The sequence below is a fragment of the Archocentrus centrarchus genome, chromosome 20 (genome assembly GCF_007364275.1).
Source record: "Archocentrus centrarchus isolate MPI-CPG fArcCen1 chromosome 20, fArcCen1, whole genome shotgun sequence".
Classification (NCBI taxonomy): domain Eukaryota; kingdom Metazoa; phylum Chordata; class Actinopteri; order Cichliformes; family Cichlidae; genus Archocentrus; species Archocentrus centrarchus.
The window spans coordinates 8101719-8123729 of record NC_044365.1 but is presented as its reverse complement, the minus strand read 5'-3'; the positions used below and the strand labels follow the sequence as shown (position 1 = coordinate 8123729).

The following is a 22011-nucleotide window of genomic DNA, read 5'->3' as shown; positions in this document are numbered from 1 at the left end:
GAATATCAGTCTGTATTATTAGTCTATTTAAAACTTGCTTATTAAAAGCCCTCTTCTGTCTGAGCGTCTGGGCAGTTCAGCTTACTTCACTCAGTGTGCTGTTTGTGAAGCAGATGGCCACATAAAGAAATTTGTAAAAGGCTAATGTATTAACAGTGTAAGAGTGAAAATCTCCAATCAGTACCTGACTGGTTATATGCTGCATGATACTGGCCTACTGTCCCCTTCCTGTTTTCCTCCAGTAAGATTACCTCACCCGCTGACAGGTGGAGGGAGGTTATGTTTTCAGTCGCTGGGCTCTCTGTCTGTTAGCAGGATAACTGGAGTTGTTGGGGTGGTACAAGGATCAATTGTTTAAATTGTGGTGGTGATCCAGATTTTAAAAGGATTCTTTATCATTGTGAGATAGGGTCAATATTCACATATGTGTGTCTAACCTTATGAGGATAAGTCAGAATCCTCTAAAAAGAATTAGGGTGCAACATGGCCATAAGTTCTGTCATACATCAAAGTTTGTTGATGAATGAAGGAGGATTCTGGATCTAATGGCCCAAAAAATAATTCACCCCTGTAGAGTAAGAAATAAAGCTAGTGACATACAACTAACACCAAAATATAGCTGAACCTGACTGAGTATGACAATATTGGGTGGTGTCTATTGCAGCATAGTATCAGCATATAAAAAATTTGGGAAGGGCGAGGCATGCGCTCTACTGAGTACCCTTCTAGTTAAAGGTGTAAAATGACAAATTCTTTAAAAAATGAAGCAGGGAAACCCATAAATAATTCAATACAGCATATAAGTCATGGGAGTTACAGCAGAGCCCACGCTGCCATAAATAACCTGGATATCATTAGTTCAGTTTCTGCAGTGACGGAGCAAAGACACCACTGCTGCCAGAGCTATGAAGCTGAGAAAGGTTGAGAGGCTATCACTGATTAATAACTTGATCACATGGTGTCAGAATTCAGCATTTTCTATGGTGAATTCTAACTGATGAGACGTGCAGTGCAGTAACAGTGTGAGCTCGTGGAGCACGTGAAACTGAAATGTCTCTTCAGTTTGGTACACTTTGCGGTCATGTTTCTGGATGACAGCACATATAGTATGGCTGTATTATCATGCTTAGAGGATTCATCTCTTGTGCATTGTAGTTGCATGCATATGGTTTGTGTGGGTGAGTACACGTCCAGTGTTCAGTTTGTATTACACACAGATTCAGTGACACGCTTTGGAGCTTCTAAAGTATATGTGAGCAGTACTGTAAGCTCTGTAGTGTGTTACATCGATGGTTTGTGTGTATTTGCCTTACCCCTCCTCCCCCAGGAAGGTGACATATAGTTTATTCCTCTGCAGCTCTTTGCGTGAATATGCCATCACTTGGTTGAAGGTTCCTTCCAGTAGATGTTCTCTCCTGATCAACAACCTACAACAAGCAGGAGAGATAAAATACAGTAAAAACCCCAATAACTTTTTATTTTTACATCACACATTCAATTTTTCTGAACTAATGCAGAAAATTAATTACGTTAAAAAAAAATTACTCTGATTACTGAAAACCACATAAAAAAAAAAAGATGACCTCACCAGTGTCCCAGCTACAGTGACACTGATGAGCTATACTGACACATGTCTACAATAACAGAAGCGTGCAAAGTAAGTATTGTGTCTAAGGGAGTGTTCAGTGATTGGTTTGATTACTGAAAACCACAATTAAAAAAAGTGGACCTCACCACTGTCCTAGCTGATAGCTATGACCCTGTCTCCACTGGCTATCAGCAGAGAACAAATGTTTCTTTGGACAGATGTTAAAAATACTGTAGAGGCAATAATAATTATATGCAAACATATCTGAAATAAGAGTATAATCATAGTATCAGGAACTACATTGATACAATACAAAAATATTATGTCTGAGGGGTATCAAACACGTTACAGTGAGTTGCTCCGTTTGCACCCAGTCTTACTTGATCTTTCCTGGCCCCTGCGCGTAACCTTTAGCTTCTAACTTCCTGTAGAAGTTTCGCAGTTTGGCTTCAAAGTCTCTGCGGTAAGGAGCTGGAGCTCTGGCCCTCTGCAAGCCTGCACATACACATGCAGAACACAGGTTACATTACTCCACCAATCAGTCACACTGCAGGTACGTTTACATTTGGCCAACTATATGGAGGTAATCACCATACAGGTAAAGAGACAAACAACCATACAGTTTATGAAACCCCTTAAGGCAAACATTTTTCAAAGGGATACCAAATAAAACATCTCTGATTTAACTTTAATCATCTTTGAACCCAGTTCGTTTGTGCTCCTGGATGAGCTGGGAAGCTGGGAATGTAGTTGAATCAATAGACAATATATTCTTTATTTGATCTATTTGACTTAATTTTTCCCCGTCTTTTTTTGTCATTCACAATTTAATAATTTCATAACATTATAATGGTACGCTTTATTGACCAGGTCTATAGTGAAAAAGACAGTTTGATCAATCAATGATCGATCGACAAATGAACGTTAAATAAAAAATGAAACACATGGATGCTACAAAGAACAAGTACTGTGTTTATTGAGTATTTAAAAAAAACACACTAATAGCTGTTTGCGATATATAATTACTATATTTGACTTTTTTTTTTTTTTAATCAGGATTAAGTTACTGATAGCCTGTGGGAATCTGGGAAATCATGTCCTCTGATTGGTCCAATTGGTTTAATTCCTGAGTCTTGAGTTCATCTCATATCTCACTATTCAGAAAAAGCAGCTCACTAGTCTTATGAGCTGTTAACCACTAGAATCTACTTTATACTTCTGGACCCCCTGCAGTTTGCCTACAGAGCCAACAGGTCTGTGGACGACGCCATCAACCTGACTCTGCACTTCATCCTACAGCATCTGGACTCCCAGGGAACCTACGCCAGGATCCTGTTTGTGGACTTCAGCTCTGCCTTCAACACCATCATCCCTGATCTCCTCCAAGACAAGCTGTCCCAGATGAACGTGCCAGATCCCATCTGCAGGTGGATCATTGACTTCCTGATGAACAGGAAGCAGCACGTGAGGCTGGGGAAGAATGTCTCGGACTCCCGGACCATCAGCACCGGCACTCCTCAGGGCTGTGTCCTCTCTCCTCTGCTCTTCTCCCTGTATACCAACTGCTGCACCTCTGACCACCAGTCTGTCAAGCTTATTAAGTTTGCAGACGACATGACTCTCATCGGACTCATCTCAGACGGGGACGAGTCGGCCTACAGGATGGAGGTCAAACGTCTGGCGTCCTGGTGCAGCCACAATAACCTGGTACTGAACGCCCAGAAGACAGTGGAGATTATAGTGGACTTTAGGAAGCACACAGCCCCTCTACCCTCCATCATCCTGACTGACACCCCCATCACCACAGTGGACTCTCTCGCTTCCTGGGAACTACCATCACCCAGGACCTCAAGTGGGAGCCCACCATCACCTCTGTCATCAAAAAGGCCCAGCAGAGGATGTACTTCCTGCGGCAGTTGAAGAAATTCAACTTGCCAGCAAGGACCATGGTGCAGTTCTATACTGCCATCATTGAGTCCATCCTCACCTCCTCCATCACTGTGTGGTACGCTGGAGCCACCACTAGGGACAAACAGAGACTACAGCGCGTTGTGCACTCTGCTGAGAAGGTGATTGGCTGTAACCTCCCATCTCTCCAGGACCTGTACACCTCCAGGACACTGGGGCGTGCAGGTCGGATCACAGCCGACCACTCTCACCCTGGGCACAGACTTTTTGACCCTCTCCCCTCAGGCAGGAGGCTACGGTCCATACGGACCAGAACCTCCCGCCATAAGAACAGTTTCTTCCCCTCTGCTGTTGGACTCATGAACAATTACCCTAAGACTGTTACCACCACCCTCCACAAACGCTGATGACCCTATGTCTATGCACCTGTCTGACTGCACTGATGTACATATTAGTGGAATATAGTCTACATTCTTCTATCTTTTAATTAGTCTCTGCACTGTATATTTTGTAATTTTGTAATATTGTGCTATAGTTATAGCTCTAATATCTCTGTATATTTGCAATTTGTATACTTGTATATTGTCTTATAGTTTTTATACTTATTTGTTTTTTTTCTGTAAGCACGAAGTACCGCAGCAATTTCCTAATGCTGTGAACCTGTTCACCCATATGGCAATAAAAACCTTCTGATTCTGATTCTGATTCTGATACAGTAATAACTAAATAAGTAAATAGTCACACCTACTGAATATCATCCAGACTGGTCTTAGAGTCACAAAAACCCAACACTTGATCCTGATCTTGTACTCAGTGCCTGATAACACCTGCTAAACACCAGCTTACTTGGTGTAAGACAGACATAAGCGCAAATGCTTTTTTCACACAATTTGGGACAAGGTTTGAATTTTGACATTATTATTATTATTGCCATGCTGGTAACATACTGGCTAAAAATAATTTATGGCTTCTGTTTGTAATCTGTAGTTTTTTGCTTTTTTGTTCTGTTTTCTTTTGCCTGTGAGTTTATTCTTGGTCCTGCTTTCAGTTTACTTCCTGTTTTATTGTGAAGGAGAGTTTCTCGCGTAGATTTCTGTGTTTACTTCAGATGTTAATGAGGGCATCTGATTGAAGTAAACAGTCTTTATTATCCTTATCTTCCTTGTCTGTAGTCATTCCACACCCCTTTCCCTCCTCCATCCAATCTTGCTACTGAAATTATCAAGTGATGGCAAAAATTCCTTTACAACATGGAATCCAAATAAATATGGCAAAAACAGTTCCTCAACAGTGTCATGACTTTGCAGTGGCAAATATCTCCCTTAAAGGCTGCAGGATATTTCCAGGGTCAGTGGGCTGTGAAGAATAGTCTTAACAGTGAGGATGATGGATAAGAAAAGCTTCAGCTTAGGCCACAGTGTTATTTTGCAGGTCATGTTTCCACAAAGTTAGTAGCACAAATAATGAATGAAGCACAATTACAAACCAGGATTCCCTGCTGTGACCCAGTTTCCCTTTATAGAACCTCCCATCAATGACATGCACACCCCTAAATACACACAAAAACACAGTTGAGGCCTGTTAGAGGTCTGCTGGAGCTCATTAAGATAAGATTAGTGCACTCTTGCATAGAATAACAGGTTCTGTCATACAGCAGTGCTGTTATGAGTTTTCACTGTGGGTGAGTGTCGATTGTATCCACTGTGATGTGCTCCACATTTCATTCTCTGTGTCTCTAAACAATTTTTGTGTGTTTTTTGTACACATGGTGTCTTCAGATGGCAGGTAGATAACATGAACACACACACACACACACAAACACAGAAGCAAAATCCTGCCCACACCATAATCCAGGATGACTACTACTATTGTGTGTCCCAGCTACCTGTCCACTGAACAGTACATAAGTGCAATATTTTTTATCTGCATGTAGTCTGCATGAGTGATGCACCAACAAATTAAAAAATTAAGGAAATTTGTAATTGGTCAATTATTAATTTGTTGTAACAATGAGTCTTGGCAATAAATCTTATACTGCTGGAAAACCTAACGGTCTCATTAGGTCAGATACATAAAGCACTGAGGAAGATCAACCCCAATAAGGCAACAGGACCAGCCAACATCCGGATGTTATTCCCAGTGCACTACTTGGATAATAAAGAATAAATACTCCTATGTCTCTTCAGCTCTTTGTTGACTACAGTTCCACCTTTAAATGGTCATTCCCCACAAACTCACTCATAAACTGTCTACATTTGGCCTGCACCCCACTCCGTGTGATTGGCTGACTATCAGGATCGGTAACAAAACTTCAACCACTATTATTACTAACATAGACACTCCACAGGGAGGCGTCCTCAGCCCTATCCTCTACACCCTGTTCACCCACGACTGTGCCACCTACCACAAGGATAGCATTATCCTAAAGTTTGCAGACGCATCACTGACGGGGACGAAGCTGCCTAGAGGAGGGGGGGGGGGGGGGGGGGGGGGGGGGGTTCGCCAGTCTGGTGTCATGGTGTGAAGAAAACAACCTCACCCTCAACATGGACAGGGACAGGGAAACATGTTTCTTTACTGTGATAATGACAATCAAACTTTCCACTTCTTTTCCTCCTGCCTGGCAGCTCCATATTCATCATCCTCTGTCCAGTATAAACACTACAAAGTTTACAAACAGTGTGACAAAATACAAAGTCTAAGCAAAGATGCAAATAAACACAGATTCATGCCAGGCATTTCAGATAGAGAAATATAACTGATAGGCTCTTTCTCTTATTGGTGTAAGGGTCAAATATGTCTGGGTTGTGAAATGGTTCACAGCAGCATGAAAACTGAAAGAAAAAAAACAAAACACAACCATTGTCCTGTTTTGTTTGCATTTAGCACCCAAATTGAATAAAAAAACATGTTTTTAAAGTACTAGCTAACGAAAGACTTGGCTTAATATTTGGATTAATTTTTTTCACTAACCCCCCCCCACACACACACACACACACCACCACCCTCCCAGTCCCATCTCCTAAGTTTCTGCATGCTTTCAAAAACCTACTGATATAAAAGACCACAGCAGCCATGTGCAGAATAACTGTGATATACAGTAGACCATGCCACTGTAAAAGCTTTACAAATGAACATTTGCAAATGGGAACTGAGCATTGAGAATCTGAAAGGGAACCAATGAGGAATGTAGAATATTTAAAGCAGCAGATTTAAAGAAAAGATCCCAGTATAACAACAATGATTCCATTAAGTCCTACCCGGAGAGTTCTGTGGCGAGGAGGCGGGTGAACAGCGAGGAGAGAAGCTGAGGTTGTGGTGGATGGGGTGAGGGGGAACGCAAGACATGATTTCCTCTTCAAATAAACTGCAGGAAACAAAGGAGAGAAGAAATGCTTGGATTAGTGGTGTGAAATTAGATACTGGGTTTGAAGCTGAAGCCAGCAAAGTTCTTCACCTTAATAGGATGACCAGGTCAGCATCACATGATAGCTTCTCCACTCCCTGATTACCTTCAGTCCTGATGTAGTGGATCTTCTCCCTGAACAATCAAGAGGAAAACTAATTTGTGATTTGTGAAACCCTTTGGAAGCATCTTAAAGGAGTCTCTACGAGCTTTGAACACTGTGGAGCGTTTTTTTTCTTTTCTGTATTTGACTGCATTCAGTTCTGACCAGTCTTTCTGTTCCTGCTGCAGAGTCACACCCTCACAGCACAATGCTCCCTCCACCATGCCTTTGCTGTAAGAATGTAACGAGTGGATGTTGAGTGCTGCCTGCCTAGTACGGAAAAATGGTTTAGAATTAATTTTGTTCATGCTTTCAGAGTCTCCAGTGCAGGCGAACTCCAAGAAGGTTTTCATGTATCTGTTAGAGTGGCTTCTGTCTTGTTGCACTAAAATGAAGGCCTGACTGATGAATGCTACTCAGATGCTGGACGTGGGCGGTCTCTGCAGGACTTCTGAAGAACCATTAGAAAGACCGAGCCAAGAGACTAATACCATTCCTGCTCCGTTGGCTAGATAACTAAGAAGATGGATGGTTTCAAACATTTTCCAGTTTGTGGTTATCTTTGCTTCTACACAATTACATACATTTTTTAATTAAAAAAAATCTATTTATTCAGTGTGAATTTACACTGCAGATATAAAAACACAGATGGATGAGGAGGTGTATACAGTTAGGTCCATAAGGATTGGACTGGAAAACATCTAAATGAGCCTACTCATTAATGGGAAAAAATAATTGGACAGATGAAACCAATAATGATGAATAAAAAAAGTGGAGAAGGAGAGAAACAGCTCATGATGCAATGCACACCACACCATCTGTCAAACATGGTGGAGTTATGGCATAGCCATGTACAGTAGGCTACTAATAGTTTTTTTCCTCATAGTTAGTTTATCAGCATTTAATGTCCTTTTGAAAATTTCAATTGTGTTTAAGGAAACTGATTTTTTTTTATAGCAGGACACACAAAACAAACAAACATTTTTGTGAAACTCCTTCACTGTGTTCACAATTAAAGACGCCTACCTCAGTGCATGGTTCCTACTCAGGCTGGGCTGTCGCTCCTGCAACAAGTCAAATACGTTTGGCTGTCGAAGAAATGCCACTATCTTATCATTGTAAGCTGGTGATAGAAGCAGTCAGACATAAACACAGTCAAAGACCTTAATCATCAGGAGGTTCTGTAAGAATGTGAACAACGTTCCTTGTGTCACTGCTGTGGCTTTAAAGCAATATTACGCTTACATGGAGCGCTGAGTTGCTGTGAGTCAGCATGATGCTGACTGCGTATAGCAGCTACCAGGCTGTTTCCTGGCCTGGCCATCAAAGCAGCCCCCCGATTCCTGGACACATCTGAGGCCTGAAACACCAACCACATAAGGCTCACTGCTCAGTGACAGACCGCTGCTGTTCAAATGAAGGTTTTACTCATGACCATTTTTAATTCATCCCCGGCCTAGACTCAGCAAGAGAAGATCAGACTTTATGTATTAAAGAAATTTGGAAGCGTATGCTAACTATGTGAGTTAGACACAAGGTTTCAATTCATGGCATCCATCCATAAGCTGTGTTGAATGCATTACTTTTAATCTCATAATCCTTCAGGTTTAGGTTCACTTAAAACTTTCCAATAATGACAATAGTGAAGCGTCACCCCTAACAGTGTGGGACAGCACACAATCTGATCACCCAAAAGCTTAATAAAACAAAGAATCAAATAAATGATCAATATTTTTTAGAAATTCAGAAGAAACCTTTTTGGAACAAAAGTGTTATGACATAGGTAATAAATCAGCGAAACATTTGGCATATGAATTACAGAAACACCAAATGGAGAGAATAACACACAAAATGAAAAATTCAACAACAAAGGAAATACAACTTAAAACCCAGGAAACTCACAAATACTATGACAGAAATCTTTATTCCTGAAAACACCGTAAGGGAGAACAGGAGTCAAAATCTCTATTAGACACACTTAACCTTCCTAAAATTTCTGAATCATAAAGTGAAAAGTTATTGGCAATATTGAAACTGAAGAACTGTAAAAAGCTTAAACGCAGTAAATCTCCAGGATCAGATGGATACAGGGTAGAACAGTATAAAACTTTTAACAACAGCTAACGCCTCTCCGTTTATTTAACTAACTCCCTTCAGATCAGTGACGCTCCCCCCTCCCAGAGGAAACGGTCATTACAGTGATACCAAAGGATGGGTGGGATAAACTGGACTGCTCTAATTATAAAGCAGTCAGTGTTCTGAAGCAGAACTGTCAGCTTTTTACTTCAATTATAGCCAGAAATCAAACAGGATTCATAATCCAAAGACAATATTAGTCATACTAATATGTGGCTCTGTTTCATGAATTTTTGTGACCAAAAATTTCATGTTAAGAATAATCTAAATTTTTCCTTTTGCATTATTGTGAAATATAATTATAAATCATTCAGAAATTATCATTAAAAAACTTTTATAATGTGAAGTTTTTTTTTTTTGTGCTCAAATATTGGACTTTGAGGGAGTAATCGACTATATTTGATATTCATATTCAAACATGACCTGAGATTTCAATATGAAAAAAAAATAAAAAAATAGCCATTGATATATGAAGCTAAAACAGCAAACATTATATATGTTCAAACTTTGGGTCATAACATTTTTATACAAATGCGAGCTGATTGAGCAGAAAATGTTCCAATAATCTGATGATTTGAACCAAATCCAAACTCAAAATGAAGTGAAGGGATTCAGATTCAGTGAAGGATTTAGGGGTGAATATCCCCAAAAAGCTTTCGTTGGTTTTTACAAATTTGCAAACATCATATAGAGAAAATAATTAAAAAGGAAGACTTTGATAAAGCTGAGTGTCCTGAAGGTGTCGATGGAGTCAGATGTGTTTCTTAGCAATGCAGATTACAAAAATTCAAAGGGAAAACAAAACATATATAAAGGAAAAAATATATATAAAAATATACTCTATGAAACGTTGAAAATGCAGCATGTCCTATATTTCCTTTTTTTAAGCTTCCAGATTTAGAAGGGTGCAGAATTCCGAGCAGTGTTTCAGGAAGGGAACTGCATGTGATTGAAAAGTAACTCGTAACTGTCGGAGTATTTTTAATCTGAGTGTAGATGTGTTAGAGTACCTCCCCAGCGCTGTAGCTGCGTAGTCTCTGCAGGTGTTGTTTGTGGGCGAGGTGGCCGGGCAGCCGGCCGTTCTGCAGAGGTATCCGAGGGTCGATGAAGGTCGTGGCTCGGCTGTTGTGATCTACAAAGAAAGACTAAGAGACAAAAAAAAGTTTGTTTGTATACACACACACACCCACACACACACACACACACACACACACACACACACACACACACACACACACACACAATGCAACTGAACTGAATACATTCAGTTCACAAGTACTGCAGCTGCATGCAATGAACTTGTGGTTTTGCTGCCTTTTAAATTGTTGCTTCAAAGAAGAGGACAAGAGTCGTTGCTGTCTTGAAAGCAACTTTGATTTGTCAGACATAAAATGGCAACATGGCAGTCAGTCTGTTATCAGTGCCTATTACGAATTTTGAACTACAGAACTATTGACATGGTTTAAACTTGGACACAACTGGGTGCTTCAACAGGGCAATGATCCCAAACACACATCAAAACTGGGTCCTGGAATGGATAAAGCAGGCTAACACTGAGCTTATGGACTGACCTTCCCAAAGCCCTGACCTCAACCCTATGGAAAATTTGTATACTATGCTTAAAAGCTGGCTCTGTGCCAGGAGACCAACCAATTTAAATAAACTCTACCAAGTCTGCCTAGAAGAGTGGTCAAATATGTAGTCAGAATTAAGCCAGAAGCCGGTCGATGGCTAATAAAAGTGTCTGGTCATTGGAACTATTTAATTTTTTTCCATTAGGACAAATGGTCATGTAATTATGGTAAATCAAATTAGGTTTGATCTGACGTGATACACTCGGTACTAATCAGCTGTTCATGGCAAGTAATGTTAGGTAACAGGTGTATTGGTGGCGATCGCCCAGTGTTAAAGGGTTAAAAGTTAACATGACATTCATGCCTGTGATGAGTGTATGCACACGTCTGGCCACGCACTGCGCTGAATACTGAGTTGAGTGTTTTGTTCAAAATTTGTGTTATGCTGGCCCTGCCCCTGTCTGTACTGTTATTTTTCCTGTGCCTGTTCAAAGTCTTTATGTAAACTCTATCCACCCGCTCCCCATCATCATCGGTTGATATGAAGGGACCTTTACGCTGTTCTATTTCACTGTTGTGAGATTCCCCCATGATCCTTCAAAGACCAGCAGGTGCCTGTCCCTGTGGGAACCAGATAGAAACACAACAGTTCTCATGAAGGTCCTTCTGAACTCTGTCACTATTGTGAGTGGCTGTGGTGGCTCGAGAGGAAGAGCAGGTCATCTGCTAATCGGAAGGTTGGTGGGTCGATTCCTTGGACAAGATACTGAACCCAAAGTTGCTCTGCAACGCAACTGTCGGAGTGTGAATGTTATATAGAGAGCACTTTAAAGTAGAAACAGTGCTTGTGTGAATGCAAATGTGTTGTATAAAGCACTTTGAGTGCTCAGCTAGAGTAGAAAAGTGCTATATAAGAACTATAAGACCTAGTCCATTGGCCCATAAAAAGTACATGGCATGTACAGTTCCAAGAGTCCCTAAAACTACCCATTTCCTTGATATGACCCATACTGGCAGAACTTAAATCCATCTCACTAGATGTGTGTGCGAGTTGTCCTACCTTGCCCTGGGGGTCGGTTTTGATTTCCCAGCCCCTCGGCAGCTCCATCTGGGTATCTGCAAACTTGTTGAGGAAGACCACGAGGTCCCTGTTATGTTGGTAGCGCTCAAAGTTTCTGGCATCACGGCGCACCTTTAGGATCATGTGCTTCACACAGCTGCTGCTAGTGAACATCCGGTACGCTGCCTATGGTCACAATCATCAATTATAGTTACAAAAAAAAAATCAGGTGTGGGACTCACAGAGTTAGCTCATGATATGATAATGTCACATCATTTCACCCTGGATAAGAATGGTATAACGATATGGGGATTCTGCAATACACTGCGCGATCACATATGATACAGCAGGATATCTGTGTCTCTGACAGAATGAAAAAGCCCAAAAAAGCATTTTAAAAAATTAATTAATTCCGCATTATTTCACAGAATTATTCTTTCATGGTATATATTATTATTTAATAATGTGGCGGGTTTTTTAGAGCAGCATGGTCCTGCAGTGCCTGTTTGTATGTATTACTCACATAGTTGCTGTGCAACATAGTAAAAAATTCTGGGTGTGTGATGAACTTGATAGCAGGTGACTGGAGGAGATGGCTGATCTTCTGCTGATTGACAGGAGAGGTGGGGCCTGCAAACAGGTAACAGGTTAGTTAGAGAGCTCGTCTGATTTTCATTTATAATGAGTACAATGAGTAAAACAAAAGAAGTGCTTTTGTGTTGTTGATGCCCATGATCATCAGATAGAGAGAGTTTTGATATGATAGCTGTTTTAACCATCTCAGTTTTCATGTAAAATATTAGTGTATAAAGGATTTAATAGATCATTAAACTGCTGGTATGTCAACTGGAGATGAAATAGAATAGCAGTGCCAGGGCTCTGTCTTGACATCAGAACACCTCTTACATGACTATTTTCAAACTGTTGCTAATACAACAAGATATTTGACTGCGGTGTTATGTACTATTGTTAATGTATACATATTTAATGTGACTCCATAACATAACAAAAGCATTGCTCTAGAAAATAGAACCTGAAGTAACACTGACAAAGAGACAGGACGATACTCAATAACCCTCAAACACAATCCAACACATCAGGAAACTTTGATCTGTTGAAGTTGGTATGAATGCTGTGACTGTAAAATATGAGAGGTGTCAGTGCTGCACCTGTCTGAGCAGAGTCAGGATCAGTGTCAGTGCTGCTGCTCCGCTCCATCCTCTGACTCCCTCCACTCTCTTCTGTGGCCATGGTCCTCTGGATGTTCTGGTACCTGCATGATCCACAGCAGCAGAGAATTGCAGTTTTGTCTCATGTACTAAATGTCCTGCTTTGAGTTCCTTTTCCAGGCACCAGATGTCACCCTAACTCCATACTACTTTACCTCACTGCAGTGGCTGAGACTAATAACCACTACCGCACATTTCTGTTCAAAGTGATAATTTAACTTTTTTATTCAGATGATACAATATATCATTTACTGTACTGTGGGAATTAGTAGTTTGGTATGTGTATTCATATGTATTTAATAGTTTCCTAAATTAAGCTTGTACTTCTATTTGCAGAAACTCATGTACGAAAAGGAAACTCAGAAAACATTTGATGTCATCTGGGCAACTCCACCTGCTATGAATGCTATGGTTTGGCTGCAAATTGTATTTAACTTGCTCACTTCCAGTTCCACTATATTTCTGCGTTAATATATCTTTACTACAAATATTTTAAGAGATTTCTGACTGATGTAGTTATTAAATAAACAATGCTTCGATGCTAACTCCTTTCTCTGGATTCTTGCAGCTTACTGCATAGAAGGGGGAGGTCCCAGAACAGAGCCATACCACCAAATTTAAATCACTGCAGTTAAAACAATCTTATTTTCACTAAAGTGGTCTGACAGAACTGATACAGTCTTACACTCTCTCTGTATTCCCATTCTGACCTTCTGTTGAGCTGCTCCATCTGCTGCGTGGACCCTGAGCGAGGGATGCCATGGTTACACTTGCTGGCATGGCTCGGCCTCTGCCAGGTTGTAGTCCGGTTGACATGGTCCACGTAGAAAACTCTGCCGTGGCTGTCAATACGAGCTTCCCAGTCTGTGGTGACAGAGAGGGGCAAGAGCATTGCAAGTTATTGGCAACAGTACAACTCTAAAGCGGTGTCCACACATGAAGTGATTCACAGTGACACGGCGACCGGGGACCAAAGAAAGTCAATGACATTCTGTGATTTCAAGCAACAACCGGCAAAATAACTGCTGGCGACACAAAGAGGGCGGATCCCAAGTTGAATTTCGATGCAAGCGATTGAAGCGACTGCCAGAGAGCGCAAAGGATACTGCTGATATGGGTTACCTAGGCAACCGGAGCGTGGAAAATCTACTAGAGACACAAAACCAGAAGTCACAAAATACATTTGTAACAGAAAACCAGCTGCCGTTTACTCATGTTTGCACGTTTAATTTAATACAATACAGCTCTAGCTGAAAGTTTACATACATTCATGGATGTCAAATTTTGGCCACTAATTGGGCCTTTAATCAGAAAGGCCCAATTAGAAAGCAAACTGCTCTCTTTCTGAAGCTGAATAATTGAACAACATACATTCTTAACAGTGAACAACTCAAGAATTTGACGCACGAGTTTGAGCTTGTGTTGGATGTATTCAGGTCAAAATAATGCTTCCAGAATGGCATTGTCAAAGCCAGAACCACTAAATTTGAGCATCATTTAACAATAAATACCATGTTAGTGATCATAACTGACTGCAGCTGGTACCTTCTCTGTGGAAACAGATAAAGGGTTTTTTGACTGTACTCATAGGACTGACCAGCACACGGTAAAATGAAACATACCAGAAGCTCTGTGCAGTTCTGAGAAAGAGCGCCGGAGATTTTAAACAATCAGGAATGTCTCTCATAGCCGTTTCATAAGAACTGCATGTTCCAAAATCATCATCGCAAACAAGTGTACAAGTTATTGGGAAATGCAACCACACACAGAGATCCAAACTGTCTCAGATAAGATAAGCTTGTTTTAATGTGGTCAAATACAACCAAGAAACCACCAAGACAAGAATAAAAGCTGCCTGAACATTCAGTGACACTGTAAACGTTTTACATCATTATTGACTGAGATGATTCTGTCCATGAAAGAAAGCCTAAATACAAAGCCAACATCATCAAGCTTCACTAAAGTTTGTAGCTGACCACATGGACAAAGGAAAAGCCTTTTGGAAGAAAGTTTTAATATATGTTTGGAGGAGTAAAGGTAAGGCTTTTAATCCTAAGAAAACTATACCAGCTGGCAGTGGTGACATCAACCTCTGGTGCTATTTTGGCGGTGGCTGTGGCTCAGGAGGTAGAGCAGGTCACCTACTAACTGGAAGGTTGGCGGTTCGATTCCTGGTTCCTCTGGGCTGCGTGCCGAAATATATACTGGCAAGATACTGAACCCCAAGGGCAATGACCCCAAACATATTAAAACAGAGTGTAGAATGGATAAAACTGAGCTTTAGGAATGGCCTTTCTACAGTCCTGACTTCAAATGTATCAAAAAATATCTTGACAATCCTTGAGAGTCACTTACTTTCCTGGTGTAGAGCATGTCTTCATTGAAATCTACCAATTATACCCAGAAGACTCAATCTAGATCAATCTAGATCAGGGATCCTCACATCCAGGCCTCGAGAGCCAGTATCCTGCAGGTTTTAGATGTGTCTCTGCTTCAACTCACCTGAGTCAAATATACAAGTCATTAGCAGGACTCTGGAGAACTTGACTGCATACTGAGGAGGTAATTCAGCCATTTGATTCAGGTGTGTTGCATCAGGGACACATCTAAAACCTGCAGGACACCAGACCTGAGGCCTGGATGTGAGGATCCCTGATCTAGAAGTTTGTTGATGGCTACCAAAAACCTCTGCTCAAGGTCCAAATTGCTAAGCAACATTTAATCAGATGTGCTCCATGTATATTTTTGAGCCTGTTTATCTCTGAAAACCCAAAATAAATTAAAACTTGTGTGAAAAAAATCTTGATGTTTCTTTTTACTCCTTGAGCTGTACAACAGGGTTGTTCCACAAGAAGAAGAAATGAGTGAAAGTCTGTTATTGCCTTGACAGTCATGTCCAAGATGACTGTATACATACCGCTAAAATATAAAATATATCCTTAAAATCATACCAGATTACATTAAGCAGATGTTTTTGCTTATAGTGAGTTACTACTTTTAAGAGTGAGAGGCATATTTACACTACTTTAATGTAGTTACACAGTCGAATCCATACAGGCAGGGTATTTTTGCTTTAAAATTGGGGCATTCTAAACATTATACTTTGCAGACTGACTTGCTTTTGTGGCAATTAGAGGAACTGCACCATTTGGGAGTTCTAGGTTTGCTTCATTTTTCAGCCCTGGAGGTTGCTGCTTGTTCAACCAGCTTCGCCTACAGACAGGAGACACAGAGTCTGAGTGGGGATCTGGCTGTGGTGCCACAATCAGGATTCATTTAGCCCTTAAATAGCAATAGCAATAATGTGAATGTGTTTTACTAGTACCACAGCTTTTCTCAGCTTTCTCTAACTACTGTGGGAGTAGGAGGAAGACGAAGACTACCCCCAAAGGACAAAAAAACCCTGTGTGTTGTTTTTCATGACTGCTCTGCCTACCCACGCTCACAGTCTTGAGCAGCCCTTGAGCCGTCCTGACTGTATTTAGTGATCTGGTAGCAGTCTTGCTCCATTCTGGGCTTTAGGTGGTCTGAATCAGATTTTAGTGATCTAATAATGTCACTCACCTGTTCTCTTCAACAGAACAGACTGAAATCAACCCATCATAAAAAGTGGAGCTGTGTCACAAAATGCACTGTTAACATAGTACTTTGATTGTATGTGTTCAAAGACCACTGTTGTATAATCCATTATCTGTGGTGAGGTTATTGATTCCACATGCTAGACATCAGGAAGGAATCAACATAAATTCTGTAGATGATGATGATGATGATTGAGACTGGAGTGTGCAAAATCAAATGAAAAAAACTATGTTTGTTAAACTGACTGTGATGTCTGAGTTTCAAAGAGAAAAGTTTCTCTGAGCTCACCATAAATATGAGCGGGACTTGTAGAGCTGGCTTGTAGAGTTTATCAGACTAAATTATATAGATATAAATTCCCCAGTACCGGAGATATTGGCTATATGTCATTATATTTAAGATGATGAAACTAAAAGGTTTTGTGGTGCTGTAAGAACAACAAACAAAAAAACTCAACAGCAATGTCTCTTTCAAAAAAAAAAAATGACCCAGTTTCACTTTGCCATTATTGGGAAAAGTCTTTAATCCAATGCTGAGCATTTTTCTCTTTTTCTGCCATGCAACAGTAAAGGGCACAGGTTTTGATATAGGTCTCTGTACTGGCACAATGGTACTGCACCAAACCTGGCGTACTGTGGAAACATCATGATGCTGCACACAAGAAAACAGTTCCAGCGCCAAGCTTCTATTAGTTACTCTTTTTTACTTTTCCACTTGTGCTTAGGTTAAAACAACTAGTTAAGGGAGTCATAATAAACTGCTGCTGCTGAATAAAAATGATTCAGACAGTAACTTTACAGCACTGTGTGAGAAAAAAATGGGTTAACAAACTGCATGTACCACAGTGATTGGGGACTCTCAGTGGTGATGTAACAGCTCTTCTGAATTTAGGCTTTCTGACAGCTGATCTTCTTGTTCTGAATCAGCAAAGACCAGCGAACCATCCAACCATCCCACTGAGAGCAAATCCAACCATGTACCATGGAGCAGAGAGCACTATGAAGCTGTACATTTAAAGCTCAATGAGTATGAAGGGAGAGAAAATGAAACAATGATAACAAACACAGAGGAGATGAAATAGGTTTGGAAAGCAAACAAATGGGGCAGCATGCACACACAAACACAAACATCCACAATCACAGCACGCCAAGGTGTTAGCATGAGACTCCAGAGTAAGACTGGGAGCTGCTGGTTCTTACTTGGAGGTAAGGCTTGGTCAGTGGCAGCAGGAAAATGGTTTAGGTCATGGCTGGGTCGCAGGACTGGAAGATGGCCAACAGGAGAGGAGAAGCCTGAGCCTACAGGACATCAGAGAGACAGCACGGGATGCATTATCATAGGGCCAAGGATATCTGTACCAACTAGACTAGGAATAAACTAGTTGTCGCACACATACAGATGGGGATAAAACTATTCAGCCCCCTATGAAATTTACAGTTTTTGTCAAAAATTTCACCAATTGCTTTTTTATCAAAGCAAGCAATTTTAAACATATCATTTCTAAACACACTAGTTTTCTTTAGAAAGCATTAATTAGTTCTGTTTGCACACAGTAACAGATTTCAGAAAAAAACTAAAATGACCAGGGTCAATATTATTAGTCCCATGAAAAAAAAAAAAAAAACAACCTTTTTTATTGAGCCATAGCACAGACCACTGCTGTTCAGTGATGTGCTTTAACTTATTAACTTATAACTGTAATGCTCAAAGCTTGTAAAATCAAGTTAAAACTGAAGGTTATCTTCCAGTTTCCACACAGTATAAAACTACAGCTAATGTTTGAGCTGTCACTTGAGAAAGCATCATGCCAAAAACAAGAGAAATCAGTTTAAACTGGGGAAAAAGAATTGCTGATGCTCACAAAGCAAGAGATGGATATACAAAGTTATCACAGTGTTTCCAAGTGTCAAGAACTGGAGCGAGAAATGTCATCAAGAAATTCAAAGAGATCCATACAGTAACCACCAAGCCTGGCAGAGGTGGGAATCAAAAGATTTCAAAGACTCTGGAAAGAAAACTAGTGAGAGATGTGTCTAAAGACCCCAGAACAGCTGCCAAAAGATTAGTGAATGACTTCGTCAAGTCAGGAATTAAAGTCTCAAAGAAGACAATCAGTAGAACCATGCACTGGGATGGACTTCAAGGTTGCACGCCAAGAAAAATTTCCACTTCTGCTGAAGAGACACCTTCAAGCCAGACTGAAATATGCTAAGGACAACCTGGAGAAAGATTATGCATACTGGAAGTGTGTCCTTTGGTCAGATGAGATGAAAAAGAGCTCTTTGGTCATAGAGATGCTGCTCATATTTGGAGAAAGAAGGAAGAGGTCACAATGCAACATGATAGTGGGAGTAGTATGCTGTGGGGATGCTTCAGTGCGCCTGGAACTGGGAATCTTGTCAAGACAAAGGAATCATGAAGAAAGAAGGATGTGTGATGATTTTGACAGAAAACTTTGAGCAGTCAGCAGGAAAACTGGGTCTGGGTTTGTCTTCCAAACGACAACCCAAAACATGCATCACTCCTGAATGCTCCTGACCTACCTCCAGAAAACCAAAGTGAATGTTAATGACTGGTTTGCACAAAGCCCTAACTTGAGTCCCAATAAAAATCTGTGTGATGAACTGAAGACCAAGGTCCATCCCAGAAAACCATCAAATCTGGAGGAGCTTCAGAGCTCCACCAAAGATGGGATTGCTCAGGAGATATGTGAGACTTGAAAATTACAAAAAATTACTGCAGGCTGTTATCCAGGACCTCTAAATCTGAGGCCATGGTCCTCAGGCGGAAAAGGGTGGAGTGCCCTCTCCGGTTCAGGGACGAGTTCCTGCCCCAGGTGGAGGAGTTCAAGTATCTCTGGGTCTTGTTCACGAGTGACAGGAGAAGGGAGCGGGAGATCGACAGATGAATCAGGGCTGCATCTGCAGTGATGCGGACGCTGCACTGGTTTGTCGAGGTGAAGAGGGAGCTGAGCGTTAAAGCGAAGCTGTAACGCTCAGGTCGATCTACGTTCCTACCCTCACCTATGGTCACGAGCTTTAGGTAGTAAGATCGCGAATACAAGCGGCGGAAATTAGTTTCCACTGAAGGGTGGCTGGCCTCTCTCTTAGAGATAGGGTGAGGAGTGCGGCCATTCTGTTTCCCCTCCACACCAAGAGGAGCCAGTTGAGGTGGCTCGGAAATCTGACTAGGACGCCTCCTGGGTGCCTCTTGGGTGAGGTGTTCGAGGCATGTCCCACTGGAAGGAGGCCCCGGGGTAGACCCAGGACAAACTGGAGAGATTATATCTCTTGACTGGCCTGGGAACACTTTGGGGTCCCTCCGGATGAGCTGGTGGAGGAGGCTGGGGAGAGGGAAGCCTGGGCTTCTCTGCTTAGGCTGCTGCCCCTGCGACCCGGCCCCAGATAAACGGAAGAGAATGGATGGATGGATGGATGGATGGATGGATGGATGGATGGACTGTTATCCAGCAAGGATACACAACTGTCTATTAACATCGCGGGGATAATAATTCTGACCTTGTTAGTTTTTGATTTGTTTGAAATATTTTGTTTCTGTGTGCAAAGTAAAATAATTTAAGCATCCACAATAAAACTAGGTTGTTTGGAAAAGCTGTGTTAAAAATTCCTTGCTTGTTTAACAGCACTTGGGAAATACTTAAATGAATAATAATGATAATAATGTTTTGTTACTGAACCATGTAAAGCTGGTATCGCTGAAATTCAGTTCAGCAGATGATGACATTAAGGGAGTGAACACTGAGACCATAGACAGCCATGCCCAACTTTCATACAATAGAGGTCATAGAGTTACTGACACTTAAACTAAGCATTTACATGGCTAACCTTTCCTTAACCGTTTAGCAAGCCAGTGAAATTAAAGGAAAAGAAAGTGACTTTAGTACACTTGAGAACAGTGAGAGCTTAAATAGCATATAGTAATGTGTCAGTTGATGAACTAAAGAATAAAAACAAGTTTAATAACAAATTCATTGACATTTTTTAAATGCAAAATTTCCATGTTCTTAAATTTGACAATCTGATTCTTATAGTATAGTATAATCATTATCTTACATTTTTTACATGATCTTAAATACAGCTGTGGTCAGATGTTTACATACACTAATCACAGGTGTGAATGTCCTGGCAATTGGGATTTTAATTATTTCTCTTTTTTCCAGGGTGGAAAACTTAGCCTCAACTATAGTCTTCCAAAGGTCAAATAAAATGACATCATTGTGGCCAAAAAGCTCAATCTTTGCCTCATCTGACCATAAAACCTTTCTTCAGAAGGAGTTTGGTTTCTCTATGTGGGCAGCTACAGATTTCAGTCAAGCTTGAAAATATAGATTTTGGAGCAGGGTTGTCTTTCTTGATTGGCACCTTTTCAGCAAAGTAAAACTGCAGACAGTAATGCTGGTGTTCTAGCAGCTTAAGCCTTCGTGGTTCCTGAGTTGTTCCTGAACATCCTAAGCAATGTCCTCTCATGAGGGCAGGGTCAGCAGCAGACCATATGAACTGGATGAGCAACCAACTTTGACAGGGGGGCATTTGGCTCAAGTCACTTTTCTATTCCATGAAAAAAAAAGCACTTGCACTCAAACACTATACATAATTACAACCATGCATGCGTAGTACACTCACAGAGAAATGTAGCCACAGATATAAAAGTGCAAAAATTGCAGCGGCCAAGCAGGAGAGAGATTTTGTCTAGGTGCAAATCAATAAACTAGCCACACACTAGAACAGCTGACTGTGAGCGCACAAAAAACACAACACATTTCCATTGGTTTTGCAGTTTTCAAGTAGCACCATGCTTTGAAAATAGCTGCACAAGCTGATGAATGATCTTTTTTAGTTTCAAATAGAAATGAGGGTTCCTAAAGTCTGACCTGCATAGGCCCATCTGCTCAATGTCCTCCTCAGTCACGCTGGTTACCAAAACTGCTGCAGAAACACTAAACTGCTGTCAACCCAATAAATTAAGTACCCAAAATAGTTTGAATTGATGCCCTTGGAATCTGCACTTTTAAGAGACTTTCCCAACTTATGTAAATCTACAATTCTCCCTCGTAGAGCTTCACCGAGTTCCTTGGACTTGGAGTCTTGGTTAATCCAGTGAGTGCTAAGAGTTTGGATGTAATACATTCCAAAGTAATGTCTTACTGTAATCACATTACATTTTTTAGTAATGCAGTAATGTAACATGTTACTGTACTAAATTCAGAATCAGAATCAGAATCAGAATCAGAATCAGGCTTTATTGACCAAGTATCGCTCACACAAACAAGGAATTTGTTTTTGGTTACGCTCGCAGTGCACGAAAAATACAGTAAAAACAATCTTATTCACACAGCTCACTCTCTCCTTACAGACACATTCATACCTGTAAATCTAGAAAACATTTAAAATATTTAGCATGTGCAATT

General features: G+C 40.8%; 1 protein-coding gene across 1 annotated transcript in view; it reads right to left on the bottom strand.

Moving 5' to 3' along the window:
* The window catches only part of hecw1a (HECT, C2 and WW domain containing E3 ubiquitin protein ligase 1a), a 79727-nt gene that overhangs the window by 8804 nt on the left and 48912 nt on the right, over positions 1–22011 (bottom strand). Inside the window, exons 11-22 of the mRNA XM_030756604.1 lie at positions 17783–17881; positions 13715–13868; positions 12945–13048; positions 12299–12405; positions 11776–11961; positions 10152–10286; positions 8251–8365; positions 8032–8128; positions 6954–7037; positions 6757–6863; positions 1969–2083; positions 1314–1427 (exon numbers count right to left, since the gene is read on the bottom strand). Of these exons, the coding sequence (XP_030612464.1) occupies positions 1314–1427; positions 1969–2083; positions 6757–6863; positions 6954–7037; positions 8032–8128; positions 8251–8365; positions 10152–10286; positions 11776–11961; positions 12299–12405; positions 12945–13048; positions 13715–13868; positions 17783–17881 (1417 nt within the window). The remainder of the gene's footprint in view (positions 1–1313; positions 1428–1968; positions 2084–6756; positions 6864–6953; positions 7038–8031; positions 8129–8250; positions 8366–10151; positions 10287–11775; positions 11962–12298; positions 12406–12944; positions 13049–13714; positions 13869–17782; positions 17882–22011) is intronic.